General features: G+C 53.3%; 3 protein-coding genes across 3 annotated transcripts; 1 reads left to right on the top strand and 2 right to left on the bottom strand.

The window, feature by feature from the left end:
- The first annotated feature begins 12045 nt into the window (after nt 1-12045).
- On the top strand, nt 12046-12883 carry VDAG_05180 (uncharacterized protein). The gene has a single exon (XM_009654916.1). It carries the CDS (start codon nt 12196-12198, stop codon nt 12631-12633), a length of 438 nt encoding a protein of 145 aa, XP_009653211.1. The 5' UTR covers nt 12046-12195; the 3' UTR covers nt 12634-12883.
- A 619-nt stretch (nt 12884-13502) lies between these two features.
- On the bottom strand, nt 13503-14848 carry VDAG_05181 (tetrahydroxynaphthalene reductase; the record flags this gene model as incomplete). The annotated part of the gene is made up of 3 exons (XM_009654917.1): nt 13503-13768; nt 13846-14304; nt 14725-14848. The coding sequence occupies 3 exons, from the start codon at nt 14846-14848 to the stop codon at nt 13503-13505; spliced, it is 849 nt and encodes a 282-aa protein (XP_009653212.1).
- Nucleotides 14849-15694: 846 nt separating this feature from the next.
- On the bottom strand, nt 15695-18222 carry VDAG_05182 (kelch repeat protein; the record flags this gene model as incomplete). The annotated part of the gene is made up of 6 exons (XM_009654918.1): nt 15695-16110; nt 16202-16253; nt 16288-17169; nt 17219-17883; nt 17951-18046; nt 18105-18222. The coding sequence occupies 6 exons, from the start codon at nt 18220-18222 to the stop codon at nt 15695-15697; spliced, it is 2229 nt and encodes a 742-aa protein (XP_009653213.1).
- Between the last annotated feature and the right edge of the window lie 2885 nt (nt 18223-21107).

The following is a 21107-nucleotide window of genomic DNA, read 5'->3' on the forward strand; positions in this document are numbered from 1 at the left end:
ACTCGTCATCGCAGCTCTGTTCATCATCGTCACCGAGGAAGTTGTTAAAAGCAGAGACGGCGACTCCACTGGTGCCTCTTGCCTCCTGCCGCTTCTTTTTGTCCTCCTTGATTTTCTCGTTCCAGAATTGCAATGTGCTTGGCTTCATCCTTTTCTTCGCTTCGTCAATGTAGTCCAGCAGGCTCTGATCGGATTGATAGCTCTTCTTCCTCCGGTGTTCTGCGATATTTGGGCACAGACAGATAGGCTAACACGCCTTGGGTGCCCTCTTCTGCTGTACACAGTCGCAGAATGGTCTGCGAGAAGGCGAGCTATTTGGCTGTTGAGGAGAGTCACGATGGGAATCCTGGGCACTCGTCCGATCACTTTGACCATTCCGGTCCTTGCCCATGAAGGTCACCGAGTCGCTGTAGAAGGACGTCTGAGATGGCTTGGTGGTGAGGCGATGCGGTTGGTAGTCTCTAAGGTAGCTCTTGTACCTCAACGCCAGTACCTTCCCTCCATCACGATCATCCAGCTCCCGGCGAACTTGGTGGGCGCACTCTGCTTCGGCCCACCCTGGAGACACGGAAAGAATTGCCCGAAGGAATTGAACATTTTGATCTGCGGCTTCTTTAAGCTGAGGAATCCCGTGCTTCTCAACTTCGATACAGAGTAGGATGAAGTCGTCAACCCACTTCTCATGGTCCATCTTCTTGATCATCGCCATATGCTCCTCCCAGCGCTGGCGAATGTATTGTTTCTGTCCCATGTCGGAAGGGGCGAAGTGGTCCTTCAACGCCTTGAGCCACTCCTGGCTGCTTTCCTCGTTCATGAAGACGGCCGAAAGGCTCCTGTCGACTGTGTTGAGGATGTATTTCTGGACCTCCTGGAGGCCCGCTGACTCCCTGTTGTAGATGTCCAAATGGATCTTGTACAACGTCAGCAGTGTGCTGAGATCTCGCGTCTCATCTTCGAATGACGGTGCTGTTGGCTTCTTGGCCCTCTTGGGCCGCCTGTCAGCCTCTTTGTCTGGGTCGACTAGATCCCAGGCCTCGTAGGAGGTCGCCACGGCTCTGACGGAGTTGAGCCATGTCCTCCATTCCTCCCTCCTTGTAAGTGTCACTCTGTGCTTACCAGAGTCCATCTTGAGGATCCCTGGGCGTTGTCGGAGACCGTCGGGGAGGTCGTTCGATGGTCGCGACTGATCGCGTGTATGTTGAATGTCATCAATTGACCCCGCGTGTACTCGAGCCCTAGGCCACACGTCTCGGAGGTTCAATTGGTCTTGAGGAGCTGATTTCTCCTGCTTCGATGTGTCGTGGAGAGATGATCGCTCTCCTGGAGGATGTCGGTAACGGCCCTTGGCCAGTGGTCGTCAATGGCGAAACGTCGCGTCAATTGACTGTTGAAGTGCAGCGGCGATTCAGCTGTAGACAGCTTCGCAGCAGGCGTATTGGCCGTAGGCGCCCTGCTGTAGATATCGAAGGTCAAGGAGCTGTATCGTCGCCCGGGCTCATAACTGTCACCACGGAATTGAACAAAGTGGATTGATTGTTGTTAAGGTACAAAAGGAGACTTCCAGAAGTCCAAGCGAAGGTAATTGGTCAGAATCCAGCATCGGTAGGAGTCTTACCGGGGCGATAACGAGGACTCCACATTTGGGATGAAAGTACTCCTGGGTCACAGGACAGAATCTTGCCTGATCGGCAACACCTGTGACCCAGGAGTACTTTCATCCATATGTGGAGTCCTCATTTGATGCATTTATTCTGTCGTTATCGCCCCGGTAAGACTCCTACCGATGCTGGATTCTGACCAATTACCTTCGCTTGGACTTCTGGAAGTCTCATTTTGCACCTTAACAACAATCAATCCACTTTGTTCAATTCCGTGGTGACACCTACCGATGCTGGATTCTGACCAATTACCTTCGCTTGGACTTCTGGAAGTCTCATTTTGCACCTTAACAACAATCAATCCACTTTGTTCAATTCCGTAGTGACACCTAGCTCGTGAGTAGGTATGCCGGGGGGGTTAAGAACTATGAGTTCGTGCTTATTAATCCAGGCGATAATATCTGTAGCCGATTAGTTAGATCTAATGCCGGGCTGCTACGACGTATAGTAGGCGTTAAAGTCCCCTGTAATAACGGTATTTAGTAGAGGGATCTAGTTATTAATAGTGTTAATAATAGTGGGGAGCTGGTAGTCCCGGTAGATATTAATAATATTGACTCCTAGGACCTTAACTCCTATTATATCCCGGCAGAGTTAATTGGAGATAGTAAAGGATACCGTAGGGGGGAGGTTGGTTCTAACATATATTAGGGCCCTAGGCCGTGTGTCTAGTCCTATCTATTCTGATACTAGCGAGAAGTACTTATACTTGGGGTTTATTGCTGTGTTTTTATTAGTTAGAGACCCTAGGAAGCACTATAGTTCTTAAACCGCCATAATGTGGCATCCTTGTTCGAAAGTAAAGTGTAGGGCTGCCTCCTGGCAGGCTTTATTTTATCGACGTTAACCTGGAAGACCTTAAGGTTCCTAATTATTTACGTGGTTTATAGGATGGGTTATTCGGGGAGGATAACCTTAGGGGGGTTCCTAGTATCGGTTGGGGCGTAGAGCCTCCTTCCGATATATTGCCGTCATCCAGAGCTATTACTGACTCTGTTTCATTATCCTGGGCCTTTTCTCTTTTAAGTTGGGCTCCTGGGGACACTGGTGGGGGTATAAGGGTTAACGACTGACTCTCTATAGTAGGTTGTGTTCCGCTTGTTTGCGCTTCGATGGAGTCGTGTAACGCCCAAGCGCATGGAGCGTCACTGGCCGCAGGGGAGAAGGCCAGGCGGGCACGACCGATTAGATCAGAACCACGCACGGACCACGTTCGGGGGGAGGATCACACTGCAAGGCAGAGTGAGCCCCGAACTGGATCACGGCTTGGCGGATCGGGAACCAGCACAAGATCACGATGGATCACGACGTGAGCCAGAGTGAGCCTCAGGAACACCTGTCTACATAAGGCGGTACCTCGTCTATACATGAGTTAGTTTAGATTCACGACAGTGATCAATCTAAGTCTTACCTTGCTTCCATTGTAAGAGTGCGCAACGCCTTACGACACCCCCAGTGCTCAACTGCCACAACCTGAACTTCTGCTTACAGTAAACCCCTACCCCTCTGACTGTTCCTCACTGGAAGAATAGCCAGGTCGTAACAAGTCGTTGATCGCCTTTAAGGCCAGGTTAAAGAGCTTTATACTGTTAGATTGGAGTTTAGCTCTCTTAGTCTTACTGAGGCGTTTAAGGTGTCTATGGGTGACGATCGGGCGTACTAGACACCTTAGTAGATTACTGCAATATAGGCCCTTACAGTTGGCGTATTGAGTTGGTCTAAGGTATGGCTCCGTCACTCCTTCGTGGGATTGACTACACCTGTAGCAGAGCTCCTTATTGCAAGTACAGCAACCCATATGCCAGTCGAGGTACTGAGGGTACTGAGGGGGGACTCTCACGCTACTAAGTCTTTTAGCTTCTAAGCTTCCGAAGAGCTTAAAGGGTTTAATCTTAGTATCTGTCGGGAAGGAGATATACTAGGTATCTTTTCTATCTGCCTGTTCTCTTAAGGAGAGTCGGGTAGGCTTAATGCCTGTGACTGAATAGGCTTCAGTTTCGATAATGTCCTTAGTTTTAATGATAGTTTTATTATAGGATGGGAGGGTCCTGGGAGTATTCTGAATCGCAAACGTGATCTAGTTCTGGGGTCTCTCGATGCTCATTATATTAAGCTTTACGGATAGCTTAGTGTGCTAAGTAAGGATAGTGTCTGCGACTCCTGGGGTCCTTGGGGTGAGTGTGTAGCCGGTCGGGATCCTTATTGCTTTCGTAATATCAGAGTTATTAAGCGAATAATTCTCGATAACTCCTTGACGAATTATAGAGGGGTTGGTGGGACCGGTATTCCTCAGGGACTCTGAGGAAGATCCTGTTATCTTGCTCGGGAGCCATAGGCCTTTTCCCTAGAGGCCCTTTGTAACGACCAACGAACACAGGTTGCAGCATGCCCCTCAGGACGAGAAGGACCGACCCCGCAAGGCGACCAGGCAGGCAGGAGCGCACGGACCATGTCAGGAGTCACCCACGTGATCGTGAGAATCACGCCAAGGCTCGTGAGAATCACCATTCTCACGGTGACCAGGAAAAAAAAACATCACCAGCGAGAACGAAACTTTTGAAATCCGAAGCTACCAACAGCTCCAGAACACGCTCTAAAAGGTCAATTGGATAGCCTGCTGCCCGTCGTGAAGCCCATAGCGACGCCGGCACCATGGCGACCCCGTGGCCCGAGGAACACCCCTGGCCAACTCCCTTCCGAGAGTACGCCACGAAATTGAGTAGATACCTACAGGCAGCACTGAAGTCTATCGATAGCGTAAACGGATAACTTATCGAACCTTAAAGAGTCAGAGCTGCGTTTATTGGGGCTCTGACGCTCGTCGCTAAGTTGCAGAATATTCCCGACCTCGAGAATATCTGCGACGCGATTGCAAACCTCTATACCGAAACTAAAACCGCCAGCGAGAATGCTATCCGAGCCACGAATAACCTCCGAGAAGAACTAAACAATACAAATAAGTCAATACAGCAGAATACTACCGGTATTAAGGAGAATACAGCCGCCGCGAGGGCAGCCAACGCCGTCGCTAAGGAGGCACTAGAGGCGAACAAGATGACTCTTAAGATAGTTAGGGATGCGAAGATACTGGGACCAATAAATCCAGGCAGTATTACACGCATATATACTAGTATAGCCGCTAGGGGAGGACTAGTAGTTAGTATGTATAACCCACAGAACTACAGAACATCCCACGTACAGACCCTGCGTGAAATCATTATGAATATTAGAGACCTAATTACTATTACTAACCTTAGAGCTATAGGCCCCCGCAGCCTTAAAGCCTACATAGACCGCGCTATTAAATAGAGTAGTAACGAGAATATTAACAAACTGAAGGTAGTATCGGCTAACCAGCTGAAGAGTGGCGACTTAAGTATTAAAACAGCCACGATAGTAGATATAGAAGCACTCCGCCAGTTTACTAGGGACTGGGAACATCGCATCGGCAACGGCGCCTCAGTATAAATCCCGACTTACAGTATATTAGCACACGGTATACAAACCAGCTCCATAGATATAGATAACTTTACACAACTGAGCGACAAGCTACTACAGGATAACAGACTGTTTATCCCTACCGCGGAGATTAAATACATCGACTGGCTGACCCAGTCCGCCTATACAAAGTCTACATCCACTATTATCATAGAATTCTCTAAGGCGGAGGACGCCAACAAGATCATCGACGAGGGCCTCATATGCCCTCATCTGGCAAGGCGAAGTTTTCCAATGCGAACGATACGACAGATAGTGCCGCCTGAGGTAATACTTCAGATATCATAAATATAGCCATATAGGAACCCAGTACAAGGCACCCCTAGCATGTAGCTACTACGCGCAAGAGTATACAATCCGAGAGTATCCCTCTAAGAACGACGCGGCTATACCCCGGAAGTATGCCGTATGTAACGGCAGTCACGAAGTATAGCACGGCTAGTGCCCGGCCAGGATACGAGAAATGACTAGAATTAGGGAAGCCTATAAATTACGACTAAAGTACTACCCGGAGAATATCTCGATTACAATATCCACAGTAACCGAAAGTTAACCCCAAATAGCGATAAGGATCAGGCGACTAGTCCTGGAACCAGGCTAACCCTAAGGAGTGCGATCAAACCGCAGTAGATCGCCTGTAAAGAAAGTATAGAAGAGAGCGAACCCATATAATCTAAGAAACGATGAGAACGTTAAAGATACGATTAGAGTCACCTGCGACGATACCAGGCCGAAGCGTATTATAGTACGACCCCGATAGGCTCTCGAAGCTATAGACGGTAATATTCAGCCAACACACGACAGCAACAGAATAGAAATCGTGGACGATAACGAATAATTACACAAAACACGCTCATAATACTATAGTATAATGTTAGAAAATCGAAAGATACAGTAATAGCCACGCTCCTCCACGACCCCAGGATCAATAACTACAATATCCTCACTATCTAGGAACCGTGGAAGAACCTATTTAGCGATACAACACACTACCCAGCAAAGGACCGGTTCTATCTCTGCTATCCCGCTAGCGAGGGAGGACACCCTGCGAGGGTATGCTTTTTCGTCAATAAGAGGCTCGACCATTCAAAGTGGTCTTTTCGTCAGAACGGCAGAGATCTTTGTAGTATCATTCTAATCACTAGAGGCGATCCGGAAACGCACCTCGCCGTACACAACATCTATCACCCGACTCAACAGGATGAGGCCAGATCAAGAGCCCTGCACCGGCTGAGAGCCGCGCTCGAGGACAATAGACACATGGAACAAATCGCGGTCGGCTGGGCCTCGACCCACGCCTCCGTCTTTGCGCCTGAGAAGTTTCAGCTCACCCACTTCACAAGAGCCAGAACCAGAATCGATACAAATAGGCCACTGCAGACCAGCTGGGGCGGAATCGCGCCTAAATCGACGTGTAAATACCTCGGCCTCATCATGGACTCCACCCTGACATGGAAACAACACATCGACGAGATGGAACGTAAAGTCTCCACCACCATCACAGCACTCAGTAGCTTGGGAAATTCCGCGTGGGGGATGGGAACGAAGGACATGAGGGCAATATACAGGGGCGTGGCAGTGCCGCAAATGATGTACGCCTGCTCCGCATGGTCCAACGCCAGCTGGGGAGGCAAAGGATACACCAAACGAACACTGCAACGACTAGAGAGACTACAGGCCAGAGCTGCAAGGGTAATGAGCGGTGCCTTCAAGGCGACGTCATCACCAGCACTAGACATCGAAATGCACCTCCTCCCTATTGAACAGCAAATCCGCAAACACAATCTACTCTCAATTGGGAGAATAGGCGGTACGGCCAGCCCGCAGCCGTCCAGCACCCCACACAGAAGGAAGGAGAAGATAAGCCCCAGAGAAACCATCAAACAGGAACTGCAGCAAAGGCCATCTCCGGACGGCAGGCAGCACGAAAAGATTGAACCCTTTGTCGTCCCGCCCTGGTGGCAGGGACCACAGGTGTACATCGAAGATGACATGGAAACAGCCCAGGAGGAGCATCGGAGACAACAACGGCGCGAGACAGGCGCGATCCATGTTTACACAGACGGAAGCGGAATCAATGGCCGGATCGGCGCAGCAGCAGTCTGCACAACGACCGGTGAGACCGAGACCGCATACATGGGAGCAGACACAACATCGACGGTCTACGCCGGGGAACTCCAAGGCATCATACTGGCACTCCAGGTAGCCCAGGCGGACAGGACAAGAGGCAACAACAGGAGCAAGCTGCTGATCTATACCGACAACCAAGCAGCCATCAGATCATCAGCCAGACCCAAGGGCAAGACAGGAGCATACTTGCTCAGGGACATAGCTCAAAGGATACAGGAGCTCAACAGCCAAGGCCTCCCGACGGAAATCCGATGGATACCAGCACACACAGGAATCCAGGGAAATGAAGACGCAGACATAGCAGCAAAGGAAGCCACCGGCTGGCGAGAAAACGGGCAGACAGGCCCGACAGCAGACCTGCCAGGGGAACTCTACTCCCTCCAATCGACACTCAAGACATGGGCACACAAGGAAGCCAGCAGAGCATGGCAAACTAAATGGACGTCGGAGACGAGAGGCAGGACCTCCTTCCGGTACACACCAAAGCCGACCAAGAAGATCCTGCAACTCCACGACGGGCTGATCAAGCGACAGAGCGCCATCCTGGTGCAGATGCGCACTGAGAAGATCGGCCTCAAGAAGTTCCTCTTCAACCGAAGAGTCCCGGACATCACGGACGACAACTGCCCCTGCCGAGAAGGACGACAAACGGTGTCGCACGTCCTGCTGCGATGTCGCCGATTCCGACAACTCCGACGCCAGGAACTAGGAGCCATTCCAGGACGACACGACCTCCGGGCCTTGCTGAACAAGCGCCAAGCAGCCGCAAAAGCCATCAGATTCATGGAACAGACCGAGATCCTTGGGCAATTCAGGATCGAGTCGCAACCCAGACAAAGCTGAGCACTGGGGGGAGACTGTAGGTACGCAGAACCGGCACAGGGGGTATCGCGCCCCGACAGAGCCTAAGACGTAGTTTGGATTAGTAGAAACCGCGATCTACACGAGGGTGACAGCCAAATGTAGACAGAGGTTGAAGAGCAGAAGCGGGAAATTTGGGGACAGCTGGCCGAATGGTTTGGCATTCGGCGAAGTGGGGCACTTGGATTCACATTCGAGCGCGTCGGCTGTCGGCTAAACCCCGCTTACCGGGCATAGCCGCTGACTAAGATAGCGGCCACATCCGTGTAGGAAATCAAGTCAAGTCAAGTCAAGTCACTCGCGACATCATGGTGATCCAGAGAACAGGATCACGACCAACATAGGAGTGAGCCATCCAACATGACCACACAAGGCATATGCAAGTCGGACATATAAGGAGGGACATTCCTGGACTTGTAGATACATTCTTTCTCACGACAGTGATCAATCTAAGCCTTACCTTGCTTCCATTGTAAGAGTGCGCAACGCCTTACGACACCCTCAGTGCTCAACCGCCACAACCTGAACTTCTGCTTACAGTAAACCCCTACCCCTCTGACTGTTCCTCACTGGAAGAATAGCCAGGTCGTAACACCCCCCTCCACAAGACTGTCTCCCAACCTTTAGTTACGTGAAGCGGTATATCCGGAAAGGCTACCGCTATACCTTCTAGGCCTAGTGGCTTAAAAACCAACCCAAGAGCTACAACGGCCTCAAACTCAAGGCCCAGCTATCCCCCATGGAGGAGCTTACCTCCCTAATAAGGAAGGAACTCTACTGGATCCTAGCTGCCCACACTGGATACAGCGACTTTGCGGCATACTATGAGAGATTCAACTACGAAGATGCCTAACTGCTCTACACATATGGAAAAAGAAAGTCCCCTACCCATCCCCTCGACTACCGAAAGGCAAACGGGAGATAGCATCTGCCCTAACTATGGTTCGGACGCCATGAATATATTAACTCTCAGCTAGGCCTAGACTGGCCAAGCTTCGTCAAGAGGATTAAGGAGACGTCCTTCTTCGATAGCATCTGCAAAAGGCACTAAGAGAAACGACTACAAGATTCCCCCAACACACACTAAACCTATAAAACCCCTCCCACATTACAGCACGATCGGTTCTACTAGATACTCAGTCCTACTGAGTAAATAGGGAACCTCAGGACTACTAGGATGATAATCCCCCTCCGCCCCATGGCCCTAAATCCTAACAAGGCCAGACCCCACAACACACGAACAACCTGCCCCTAGACCTGGAGATGCCTGGTATGACATAATTCGCATTCGCGATGTTAGCATTATGTAGACCTAGACACTTTGAGGCGACAGCCGGTGCGGGCGCCTTTTGCCTCTTAAGGATATCCTGGCGTTAAATACAATCATCATCATTGTGCGCCGCAGCGATTAGCTGCAGCGGCGACTTGAATCGTGTGAAGCTGCCCCAAACAACCCACTCCTTCCGGGAAGCCGCCCGGCCGGCCGTGGCTACGCCTTAACGACCCCGTAAGCCTCATGCTCCATTCAGAGACCTTCCCACAGGAGTGTCCCGGCCCCGGGCAAGGCCGAGACGGTGCCGCCCCGTGCTCGCCACAGGCTTGCGGTCGTGTCGTCCGAGTTTGCACCTTAAGCCAGCCGCAACGGCAACCCGCCTCTAAGCCGACCGACATGCGCATCCGTCCTCCCGAGCCACCGTGTCGTCTCCGCAGGTCTCAAGTGTAGGGGCCACCACGCTGGCGATACCACGTCAACGCGAGACTGCCTAGGTACGAGCTAGGGGCATACCGGAAACGCGGACGATGCCATGTTCCATGACGGCCCAACAGAGCTGGGAGCGCATCCGGTAAACCGGCGATACCACGTCTGCGTCACGGCCCAGGTACGAACTGGGAACGCTCCTCCCCCACTGCCTTCTGGTCACGACCACGGCGCTACGGCCCACCGGCAACCCTGGGCGCGACCCCAGGACCAGCTTCCCGTTACCGCGAGTCGTCTCCGAAACGCGGCCGACCATGTCTTGCAGATCAGAGACGCCCGGTAGCCGCCACGCCGGCACGGTTACCCGCACTCCGTCCACTAACCCAACCCATATCCGCCATATGATATTCGATCGCGGTGCGCTGTGTCGTCGGGATCGGTCCGGCCGCTTGTCTTGTGCACGAAGCTTAACAGGTCTGCTAACACCGAAGCCGGCCCCTCGGTCTTAACAACTTCCATTACGATCGACAGAGCACGTAGGCTTGTTCCGAGCCCTCGCCGGGAGACGCGCCGATGCCTCATGATGCTCGACTCGTCCGCCTCCTGATCTCAGAGCCGGTTGGATTGGAGGGTGTCCTGTCTCTTCATCGACGTCAGCCAATGTCAAGTCGGATGGTTTTCTTACGCCAGTATCCCTCGCGCAGCTTGTTGGCTTCGAAAAAGCGTGGGTGATGCGGTGGTCGTTATCGCGTGGTCCGTTTGTAGGTTCGGGGGGGCTGTGAAAAGTTTTCACAGCACCACACAACCGCGGGAATCGACTGCGCGCGACACGCCGCACCACACCCGCCATCCCTACTGACACCGGACACCACGAGAAGGTCTGCTGCTTCGTCCTACTGCTCTTTCAAGCAGCATCCAGTGTGCTCACCGGAGGCGGCACCAAAACAGTGCTCTGAACATTTGGCATCAAGTCGTAAATCCCTTCCTATTCAGGGAAGGTCTAAATGGAACAGGGGCCCCTGCTAGCGTGGTACATTCATGATGCAGCATTTCACCAAATATTGCCCTACCGTTTATTTGGTGTAAAACGCCTATTAAATTGGGTAAAGCGTCATGGGCACGGGCCACTTTTCATGCAGGTGGATGAACTTTTGGTGCCAAAAGGTCGAGACGATCAGGGCCTTAAGATTATATCAGTCTTGAATAATGGCCTAAACTTATCTTCCGCGTACGGACCTTGCTGGAGGGTTCTTTCTGCGTTCAACTACTTGAAAAGAGTCAAAGTAGATTACCACCATGAGAGGTCGCCTAATATACGCGTATTCGGACAAGAAGTAGAAGAGTTCGGGGCCGTTGAGGTAAGTTAGACGACTAGGGAGTCACTATTGTAATCCTGAGTCTAGATTCAATTGGAATGTCACATAAGACTGATCTGTGGACTACGTCGACTCTCTGCACACGTGGCCAAAGTGTGATTTCGGGAAGCTCAAGGCTCCTTGTCATTCACAAACCTTCTTCGGCTCATCACCAGGGGACAAGGGTATATACTCTTGAGCTATCATGAGCTGAACACCCTCAGACACGGACTTTCGATTGATCGTATGGTTATTATTAGCAATTCACAAAACCTAAATTGAAGAGAGACGATCATGGTTCGAAGGTAAGATTCCGGTGGAGCTCAGCATAAAACGACTTTGAGAGCACAAAGAGCCTTCCGGATGCGTATTGTCGAATTCTTTGACTTCGATGAGATGCACTCATGGTTCACAAAGCCTGGTGCTGTCAGAGACCGATGGTATTCGTAGACTTTCTGAAGGAGTCTCCCAGCATGCACCAAGGCCACGCTCGGCACTGACATCCGTGGATGTGGAGAACGAAGAAAGTAATTTCAGATCCGCAAATGACCGATACAAAGAGGATTCATTTGGGAGCTCAACGACGATGTTATAGTCTTGACTCATGCACCCATGCCGTAACTCCAGAATCGTCAAAGGACCGTCACTTCCCACCAAAGATTTGCCGAGGTCGTGTCTTATCGAAGTTAAGGCCCCGCTTCGGTGTTGTCGGAAGGTTTCTGGTTGTCTCGGGCAAAGCCGCGTTGTAATTGATGGCATCTCAGGGATTACCATCACTCGTGACGCGTGGCCAGAATATGAGTAAAGCTTCTGGGACACGAGAAACATGTCAGACAATTTGCCCGTGTCTTTAGATGGCCGCCCAAACTACATAAGAAGTCGAACACGCCCGCGTCGTAACAATCATTCAGAACATCTGTGTATTCTCCCGGCTTCAGTACCAGACTCAGGTTCTCTCCCACTACTAAAACTCAACTTGCAATCTCGCATTACAATGCGGCCCGACGTTTTCGTGCTCTTCACAGCCTTCCTAGGCCCCGCAGCTGCCTACCGAAGGACATGCAGTCATACCGGGAAGGGTGAAGGGTGGTACATCATCAGAAGAGGCGACAACTTTAACGCCGTTGCGGCCGATTTTTGCACTTCAACAAACGTCCTCACGGAATGGAACCATATCAGCACGATCACAGATAACATGGTCAACACCAAAATCAAGGTGCCTTGCAGATGGAACGCTGGCAAACAGCGCGACTGCCTAAAAGACCAGAAGAGTAGCAACGGCTGGTACCACATCGTGTCTGGCGACGAATTGAAGGATATCGCATACGACTTCTGCACGACATCGGGATCACTGGCGGGCATGAACGGAATATCAAACCCGGACTACATCAAGGCCAACACGGACATCGTTGTGCCGTGCAGCTGGAACTAAGTCAGAAGGTGGGAGTGAAGGCTGAAGAATGCCACGGGCCAATCGGTACGGTCAACCGCCATCAACCAACTGATGCAGAGGTGCCGTAGCCAATGCTTCCTGGGGATCAGCGTGGGAAGGGTTGGATGTTGTGAAGCTTTCAAGGGTTCTATCAAGAGGAACTGACATGTGGCCTCGTGTCCTTGGCCTTGCTCTTTTCCTTCCTGTAACTAGCTAGTTAGCTAACACAAGGCTTTATACTTGCCCTTAATGACGTAGAACCAGCTCGCATCCAGTCTCGGTAACCATCGATTCCGTCGCAAGGTGCTAAGGCAGTGACTTCTGGTGTCGAGGACATCCCCGGCTTTTAGTGGAGGAGGAATAGGCCTGAACGGGAGAAGTGATAGTCCGGTCTGTTTCTGAGGTGAGTTTTGCCTGACAGTAGGTGAGTAACATCAGTAGTATTGGTCCGAAACAGGGCATGTAACATCGGAGTACCAGAAAGTCTTCCTAACGCTGGAGGACTTGGTTGGGAAAAAAATGGGTAAGTAGTCCATCATATGTAACATGTATGATGTTGGGCGTGACGACTTCCGCGTGAGCCAGGCTCGGCAGCAAGGCGCTTGTTGTTTCGTCTGCTGCCGTTATCGAGAGGAGTTTGCCTGCCTCTACCGGATAGAATCGACTGCGGCTATAGCAGCTGAAGAGAGGATGTGTCACGGCTTATGGACCATCGTTATTCACCAGCCACATGGACCTGACTTTTCGGCATTCTCACAGCAATAGATTACTATGCCCGGAATGGTCCGGATGTATTACTTGCTCAACATGAAATCTATTGACATTCATATTCTACGGACAGTGAAGTTGTCTACGGCGCAGGCGCCTTTTCACATGCACGCGGCGCCATCGATACCGAGGACCTTGCCATTGATCCATGCGCCGTCCTGGGAGGCGAGGAAGCAAACAACGCGGGCAATATCGATGGGCAGGCCGACACGATGAACTGGGGACCAGCCGGCGGCGTACTCGTCGACTTCGTCGTCGGAAAGGGTGGCCCCGCCAGGGATGTATTCGCGGCACACGGCATGGTACATGTCCGTCTTGATGCCTCCAGGCGCGACGGCGTTAACCGTAATCTTCTTGTCCCCAAAGTCTATCCGAGTCAGCATTTGCCAGCTGGTCTTGGGAAGATGTATGGAAGTCTGAGAGGCGTTGACAGCGAGAACATACCGATGGCCATGCAGCGGACGAATGTCTCAATAGTACCCTTGGAGCCCGAGTAGACGGCGTGTTTCGGCACGGCCTTGGCCTGACCGGTGATGGAACCCACGAGAATCAGGCGTCCTCCCTCCTCGAGGTGCTTGTATGCCTCGCGGGCGACGAAGAACTGGCCCCTCGTGTTAATGTTGAAGACACGGTCGAACTCCTCGGGCGTGACGTCCTTGACGTGTCCGAAGGAAACGACGCCGCTGTTCGAGCAGACAATGTCGAGCTTGCCCCAGGCCTTCACACCCTGCTCGAAGAGGGAGACAATCTCGTCCACGACGGAGACGTTGGCCTTGATGGCGACGGCGTCGGAGCCGGACTTCTTGATGGCAGCTACGACCTCCTCGGCTGACTCGGAGGAGTTGGCGTAGTTCACGATGACTTTGGCGCCACGGCGGCCGAGCTCCAAGGCCATCTCGCGGCCTATACCACGACCTGTTCCTTGTTAGGGGTGCTAGTGTTGGGCATGGCGAAGGTAAACGGCCTTACCGGCACCGGTGAAAAGTGCGACCTTGCCCTCCAGCGAGGCGGAGGCCAGACCTAGGGGTCCAGGGATGCGGTTGTAGAAACCGGGTTCGACGGTAGAGGTGATGCCAGGCAATTCGATGGTGAGGGAATCAGCGTGGTAAAGCTGCGTGTTATGGAGTGCTGCAATATTGGTGCTGATGGCGTCAAAGTGGTGGCGATGAATCAGGCTGCCGAGTGTGATGAGGGTTAACGAAGCATCGGTGAAGCCGTTCACTATCAATTAAATATCGATTTTCAAATCGTCACCGACTCAATCGCAATAGAGCTGCTCGGATGCCCGTGGAGAGGCCGGCGGACCTGAATGCAGGTCCACACGTGGGGGCACCGCCGGACGTCCGTGAAACCACGACGCCGGCTGAAGCCTTTGTTGCACGGCGCAACTGAGCGGACAGTTCAGCAGAGGCACGTTGACGCAAGACTGCCAATCGCGCAGAGCCATGAAATCAAAATGACCAATGGTGGGCGCATATCGAATGTCCGGCAGCACTTTGTGAAGCGGACATCGTCGCCAGCATCATGTCGGGATGCCCGTCCTTCCTCGTTGGGCTCAATTGAGCTGTGTCTGTTGAGAAAATCAACTGATGCTGACTACTCAAAGACGCACCGCAAGTCGCCCTGCGCCGTTGTCACTTTGGAACACTCGCACAATAACTTTCTTTTTAATTGGCTGCTCTGTTGGCCCCAGATCAACGGCAACCATGACGGGATCAGGCCTGTAGGTCCATCGGGAGCGGCCCCGGCACGGTGCTTTGAGCGCTTACCGGAAACATCCCTGGAGAACAGTAGCCTGGACGACTGCACAGCCAATCGTTCCAGGTGAACAACCAGTTGTGGCCATCCGAATTTGAGTCTTCCGGCCTGATTTCTAAAGATTTTTAGGACTGGCTGCTCTCAGATGCCGAGCTCGCCGATGAAAACATCCCTCAGAGCCAGAGCCAAACGAGGCGGGATACGAGGTTCAGCTTGGAGGCGCTCCAGGCGGTCGCATAGTGGGCCAACAGCCTGCCATCCGGTTGGCGATCTTGGCGGGACGGGACGATATGGGTTGCCGATCCACTAGGCTGAATCATGACTCTCTCTCGAGATTGCGTGGCTTCAGCTGCAGCCTGGTCATGTGCGATTGCTGCCGTTGGTGATTGATCATGCAGATTATTGGGCGGATTGGTGAGGATCGTCTTTGGGTTTTGTCGACTGACTCGGGGAAGCTCTGCTGATGTTGGCGATTCCCGCCTCATCAGATGGCTCAAGCAACTCATATAAACTGATCGAGACCTACCCTAGAGTTCTAGAGTGGACTACTTGCGCAAGATTTCATAAAGCGCTTGCTGAAGTTGGCGTGAGCTGTTGCAGGAAGAGTCAAATGTGCACTGACGGTGACTTCGCTGATCTGGCGGAGATGGCCAGTGTTGCGGTCGCTCATGCCGGAGATACCGGACAATACGCGATCCCTCATTCCGACGGCCGGGTCGGAAGCGCCAACAGGGCTGACGACGCCACAGGTTGGAGAGTCGGCGAGGGAGTAGCGGCCAAGGACGCCCGATGAACGAGAGGCGGACAAAAAATCGGTATCCGAGACGGAGCTATAGTGGTATGTCGGTTGGATGGACGTGGGGTACGATGAGTTGCCGAAATGCGTGTGCTTGTCAATGACCTCCATGGGGGTGAGGCCCGTATCAGAGAGCTCAGGGGGCATTGAAGTATCTACGGGGTGGGTGTTAGTCTGCTGATGCTGATTTTGGGAGGGAGAGATAGACCAGGTAGCTCTGCAATTGTGGTGTCCATCATTTCGGACTGTGATACGAAAGGCAGAGTTGGGACGGAAGGAGAGCGTGCTGGGTGTCCCACTGCGGCATCAGCGTTGGAGGGCATCTCTCCTACCGTAGTGAGGGTGGGAGCTTTATCTTCGGTCGGCTGGCCCCTGATCCAGGAGAGGATACGGGTGCCGTTATAGTCGGTGCGGGCCCCCTGCTTGCGAAGCGTACGCCTGCGCCAGAGGCAGAAGCCGACGAGGAACGCACCGAGGGAGACCAGCCCCAGGACAACACCCAGAGTTGGGCCGACCCATTCTGGCAGGCCGCTGCCACCCCGGGAATCGTCACTGGCGTTCTTTCCATCGCCCCCTGGCTCAATTGTCGGTTGGTTGACCTCGGTCACTCTAGGGTAGGGATACCAGGTTTGAATCTTCGACGTCGGGTATGGCGTCATGAAGATGTCAGCCAGATTGTCGTCTGACCACCCTGACGGGCTCGGAGTCGTCAAGGTAGCTCCTCCTGCCGCACTGCCGCCGATGACGTCCCTGACGACGGTGGGGACACCGTAATCAGCGTACCTCTCCGGGTCGTAGCCGTCCATCCACTGGCCACTGGTGAGGTTGTAGATCTGGATGAGACCAGCAAGGCACTCGAGGTTATCGCCAGCCTCGGAGGTCATTCCGCCAATGACCATCATCTGGTCGGGATAGGGCATAAAGCATTTATGCCCGTTCCGACCGTAACCCGGCCTACCCTCACTGAGCATGGTCCAGGTAAAGGAAGGCAGGGACAGGACCCAGACCTCATCGTTCATCTCCACCTTGGGGTCCACGCCGGGATAGCCTCCATAGTAATAAATGTTGAAGCTGGAGCGGTCTTGCGTTGAAGCCACCACGGCACATGCTCGCGTGCGTGCTGTCGGGCCCTCCGAGGTGGCTTGCCTGTACCAGGTGTTGTTGGCGATATCGTAAACTTCTATCGTACTCATGAACTCGTCGCCTTCCACCCTCTATGTACCTGTTAGCTTTACCTTGTGGATGGAGGCCGTAAATACATACGCTCTGGGTTGGATTCTCCGACTGGCGGGCGCTTGTCAACCAGTCCGGGTAGACGACTCCTCCGATAACCACCAGGATGCCCTGTTCACCCACGGGAACCCAGACCACCTCAGGGTTCGCCCGGCTCTTGACCCCGCCCGGCAAGGTATTGTTCGTCCACACAGGGTCTGTCTGGATCGCCATGTCCAGAGTGAGAAGGGTATCCGAGCTGTTGAGAGCGTTCTCGGTGAGGTTTATATTTCGTTGAAACACTGGCCCCCAGTTTGGTGCTCGAAGTCCACCGTAGTACCATGCCATATTCTCGGACGGTGCGCTGACTGCTCCACCGTAGGCGACGTACCGCGTCATACCACCCGGAAGGGTGTTTGAGACGAAGCCTGGTTCGAACTGATCCCTCACAGAGCCGTATTGGTAAGCCTGGTAGGTCAGGGCATCATCCGCGCGAGGGGATGGGAAGGCATCTGTCTTCTTGACCAAGCCTCCGTAGAGCGACAGTTGAGCGTCGTTCACGAACATGGCTCCGTCATAATAGTTGGGTGCGTCGTTGTTGGCATTGCCAATACCGCCGCGGGCTTTGGATATCGTCCCGAAGAGCGCCGTCAAGTTGTCAGACGACTGGAACGGGCGGCTGAAGTTGAGAGTATACATGAGGCCGAGGGGGTTTTCTAGCCGGCCATCAGCGCAAGATGATCATCAGCATGAGCATGACGGTAAAGAGATAACGCCACCGACCTTGTTGTTCTGGGGCTCCATATTCACCATTCGAAAGCCCTTGGCTCCAGTACAGAAAGCCACCGTCGAGGTATAGTGTGTCTCTGACAACGCCAGCTATGCGGAAGATGAGCGACGTGTCACCGGAAGACTCAGTCGTCACAACAAGACATACCTCTTGGTTGCGCCCATAGACACATCGAAGCATTGACTTGATCCCCAATCCACCCCTCAAACTGACCGAACGCCACCCTGGCGAAGGCGACGAAGCAGACGGCCAGCATGTGAGCCATGGTGCTGAGAAGTCCCTGGTGCGCACTGCGAGGGTTTGAACCAAGCTACATGCGCCTGATGCTGTGCAGGTGGTGATCAGAAACCTAGATGGCCAATCGAGGTCGAATATTCCGAGCTGGATTGCTGCTGTCAACCGGGCGACCAGAGAAGAGACGGCTCACCGTTGACCCCTTGCCCTGGGTCCCCCGTTGGTACGGTGTTTCTGATCGGACCTGTGGAAGCCGACTCGGGCCGTTGAGAACACTAGGATGCGACCAACGGGTGGGAAAGAGTGCTCGGTAGATGGCCTCACGTCACACGGAAATACATGCCGGGAGCATCCAAGCGGCCATATCCGCACATCGGACTGCTGGAGATTGAACAGGCCTGGAGACGGTTGTGACAGACCATGACAAGTCGCTTAACCCAGGCCACCCCGCCGGAGATGGCGGTTGTTGGAGGGCACGGAGTGCTCGTCGATCGCATTGAGCAACAGAGAGTTGTTGGACATGGAACATGACGACCAACGAGAGCAGCTCATAATCTCGGCAGCAGGTTTGATGGACCGTAGCCTGCAGGATAAGGTAAGGTCAGGTTGGGAGCCTTTGGACGAAAACCCTTGGCCAACGTGAGCGTCGGCAGATGAAGAAACGGGCAGGGCCGAAAAGCGCTCGCATGAGTCGAGTCAAGACAACCAACCTACCCTTGCGATTGCCGTGCTTGAGGTGCAAGGCCCCGGCCGTGCGTTGCGGAAGTCACGGGACAGTAGCTTCGCTTCTGAAGGATAAGACCGATGTGGGTAGGGTGGGGACAGGACGAAAAAAAAACATCACCAGCGAGAACGAAACTTTTGAAATCCGAAGCTACCAACAGCTCCAGAACACGCTCCAAAAGGTCAATTGGATAGCCTGCTGCCCGTCGTGAAGCCCATAGCGACGCCGGCACCATGGCGACCCCGTGGCCCGAGGAACACCCCTGGCCAACTCCCTTCCGAGAGCACGCCACGAAATTGAGCAGATACCTACAGGCAGCACTGAAGTCTATCGACAGCGCAAACGGACAACTTATCGAACCTCAAAGAGTCAGAGCTGCGTTCATTGGGGCTCTGACGCTCGTCGCCAAGTTGCAGAACATTCCCGACCTCGAGAACATCCGCGACGCGATTGCAAACCTCCATACCGAAACCAAAACCGCCAGCGAGAATGCTATCCGAGCCACGAACAACCTCCGAGAAGAACTAAACAATACAAACAAGTCAATGCAGCAGAACACCACCGGTATCAAGGAGAATACAGCCGCCGCGAGGGCAGCCAACGCCGTCGCCAAGGAGGCACTGGAGGCGAACAAGATGACTCTCAAGATGGTCAGGGATGCGAAGACACTAGGACCGATGAATCCAGGCAGCATCGCACGCACATATGCCAGTGTAGCCGCCAGGGGAGGACTAGCAGTTAGCATGCATAACCCACAGAACCACAGAACGTCCCACGTACAGACCCTGCGTGAGATCATTGTGAACATCAGAGACCCAATCACCATCACCAACCTCAGAGCCATGGGCCCCCGCAGCCTCAAAGCCCACGTAGACCGCGCCATTGAACAGAGCAGTAACGAGAACATTGACAAACTGAAGGTAGCATCGGCTAACCAGCTGAAGAGTGGCGACTTGAGCATCAAAACAGCCACGATAGCAGACATGGAAGCGCTCCGCCAGTTCGCTGGGGACTGGGAACATCGCATCGGCAACGGCGCCTCGGTACGGATCCCGACTTACGGCATATTAGCACACGGCATACGAACCAGCTCCATGGACATGGACAACTTTGCACAACTGAGCGACGAGCTGCTACAGGACAACAGACCGTTCATCCCTACCGCGGAGATCAAACACATCGACTGGCTGACCCGGTCCGCCCATACGAAGTCCGCATCCACTATTGTCGTGGAATTCTCCAAGGCGGAGGACGCCAACAAGATCATCGACGAGGGCCTCATCTGGCAAGGCGAAATTTTCCAATGCGAACGATACGACAGACAGTGCCGCCTGAGGCAATGCTTCAGATGTCATAAATATGGCCACATAGGAACCCAGTGCAAGGCACCCCTAGCATGCGGCTACTGCGCGCAAGAGCATGCAACCCGAGAGTGTCCCTCCAAGAACGACGCGGCCACGCCCCGGAAGTGCGCCGTGTGTGACGGCAGCCACGAAGCATGGCACGGCCAGTGCCCGGCCAGGACACGAGAAATGACCAGAATCAGGGAAGCCTACAAATCACGACCAAAGTACCACCCGGAGAACATCTCGATCACGACATCCACGGCAACCGAAAGTCAACCCCGAACGGCGACAAGGATCGGCGACCAGTCCTGAACCAGGCCAACCCCAAGGAGCGCGTCGAACCGCAGCAGATCGCCTGTGAAGAAAGTACAGAAGAGAGCGAAACCATGCAATCCAAGAAAAGGATGAGAACCTTCGAAGACTTGATCAGAGTCGCCTGCGACGATGCCAGGCCGAAACCGCATCATAGTACGACCCCGACGGGCTCTCGAAGCCATAGACGGCAACATTCAGCCGACACACGACAGCAACAGAATGGAAATCGTGGACGACAACGAATGATCACGCAAAACACGCTCACAATACTACAGTACAATGTTAGAAAATCGAAAGATACGGTGATGGCCACGCTCCTCCGCGACCCCAGGATCGATAACTACGACATCCTCGCCATCCAGGAACCGTGGAAGAACCCATTCAGCGACACGACACACCACCCAGCAAAGGCCAGCTGGGGAGGCAAAGGATACACCAAACGAACACTGCAACGACTAGAGAGACTACAGGCCAGAGCTGCAAGGGTAATGAGCGGTGCCTTCAAGGCGACGTCATCACCAGCACTAGACA

Source organism: Verticillium dahliae, genomic scaffold (genome assembly GCF_000150675.1).
Source record: "Verticillium dahliae VdLs.17 supercont1.9 genomic scaffold, whole genome shotgun sequence".
NCBI classification, from domain to species: Eukaryota; Fungi; Ascomycota; class Sordariomycetes; order Glomerellales; family Plectosphaerellaceae; genus Verticillium; species Verticillium dahliae.

Coding starts and splice junctions, on each gene's coding strand:
- VDAG_05180 (XM_009654916.1), top strand. CDS start 12,196: ATGCGGCCCGACGTTTTCGTGCTCTTCACAGCCTTCCTAGGCCCCGCA.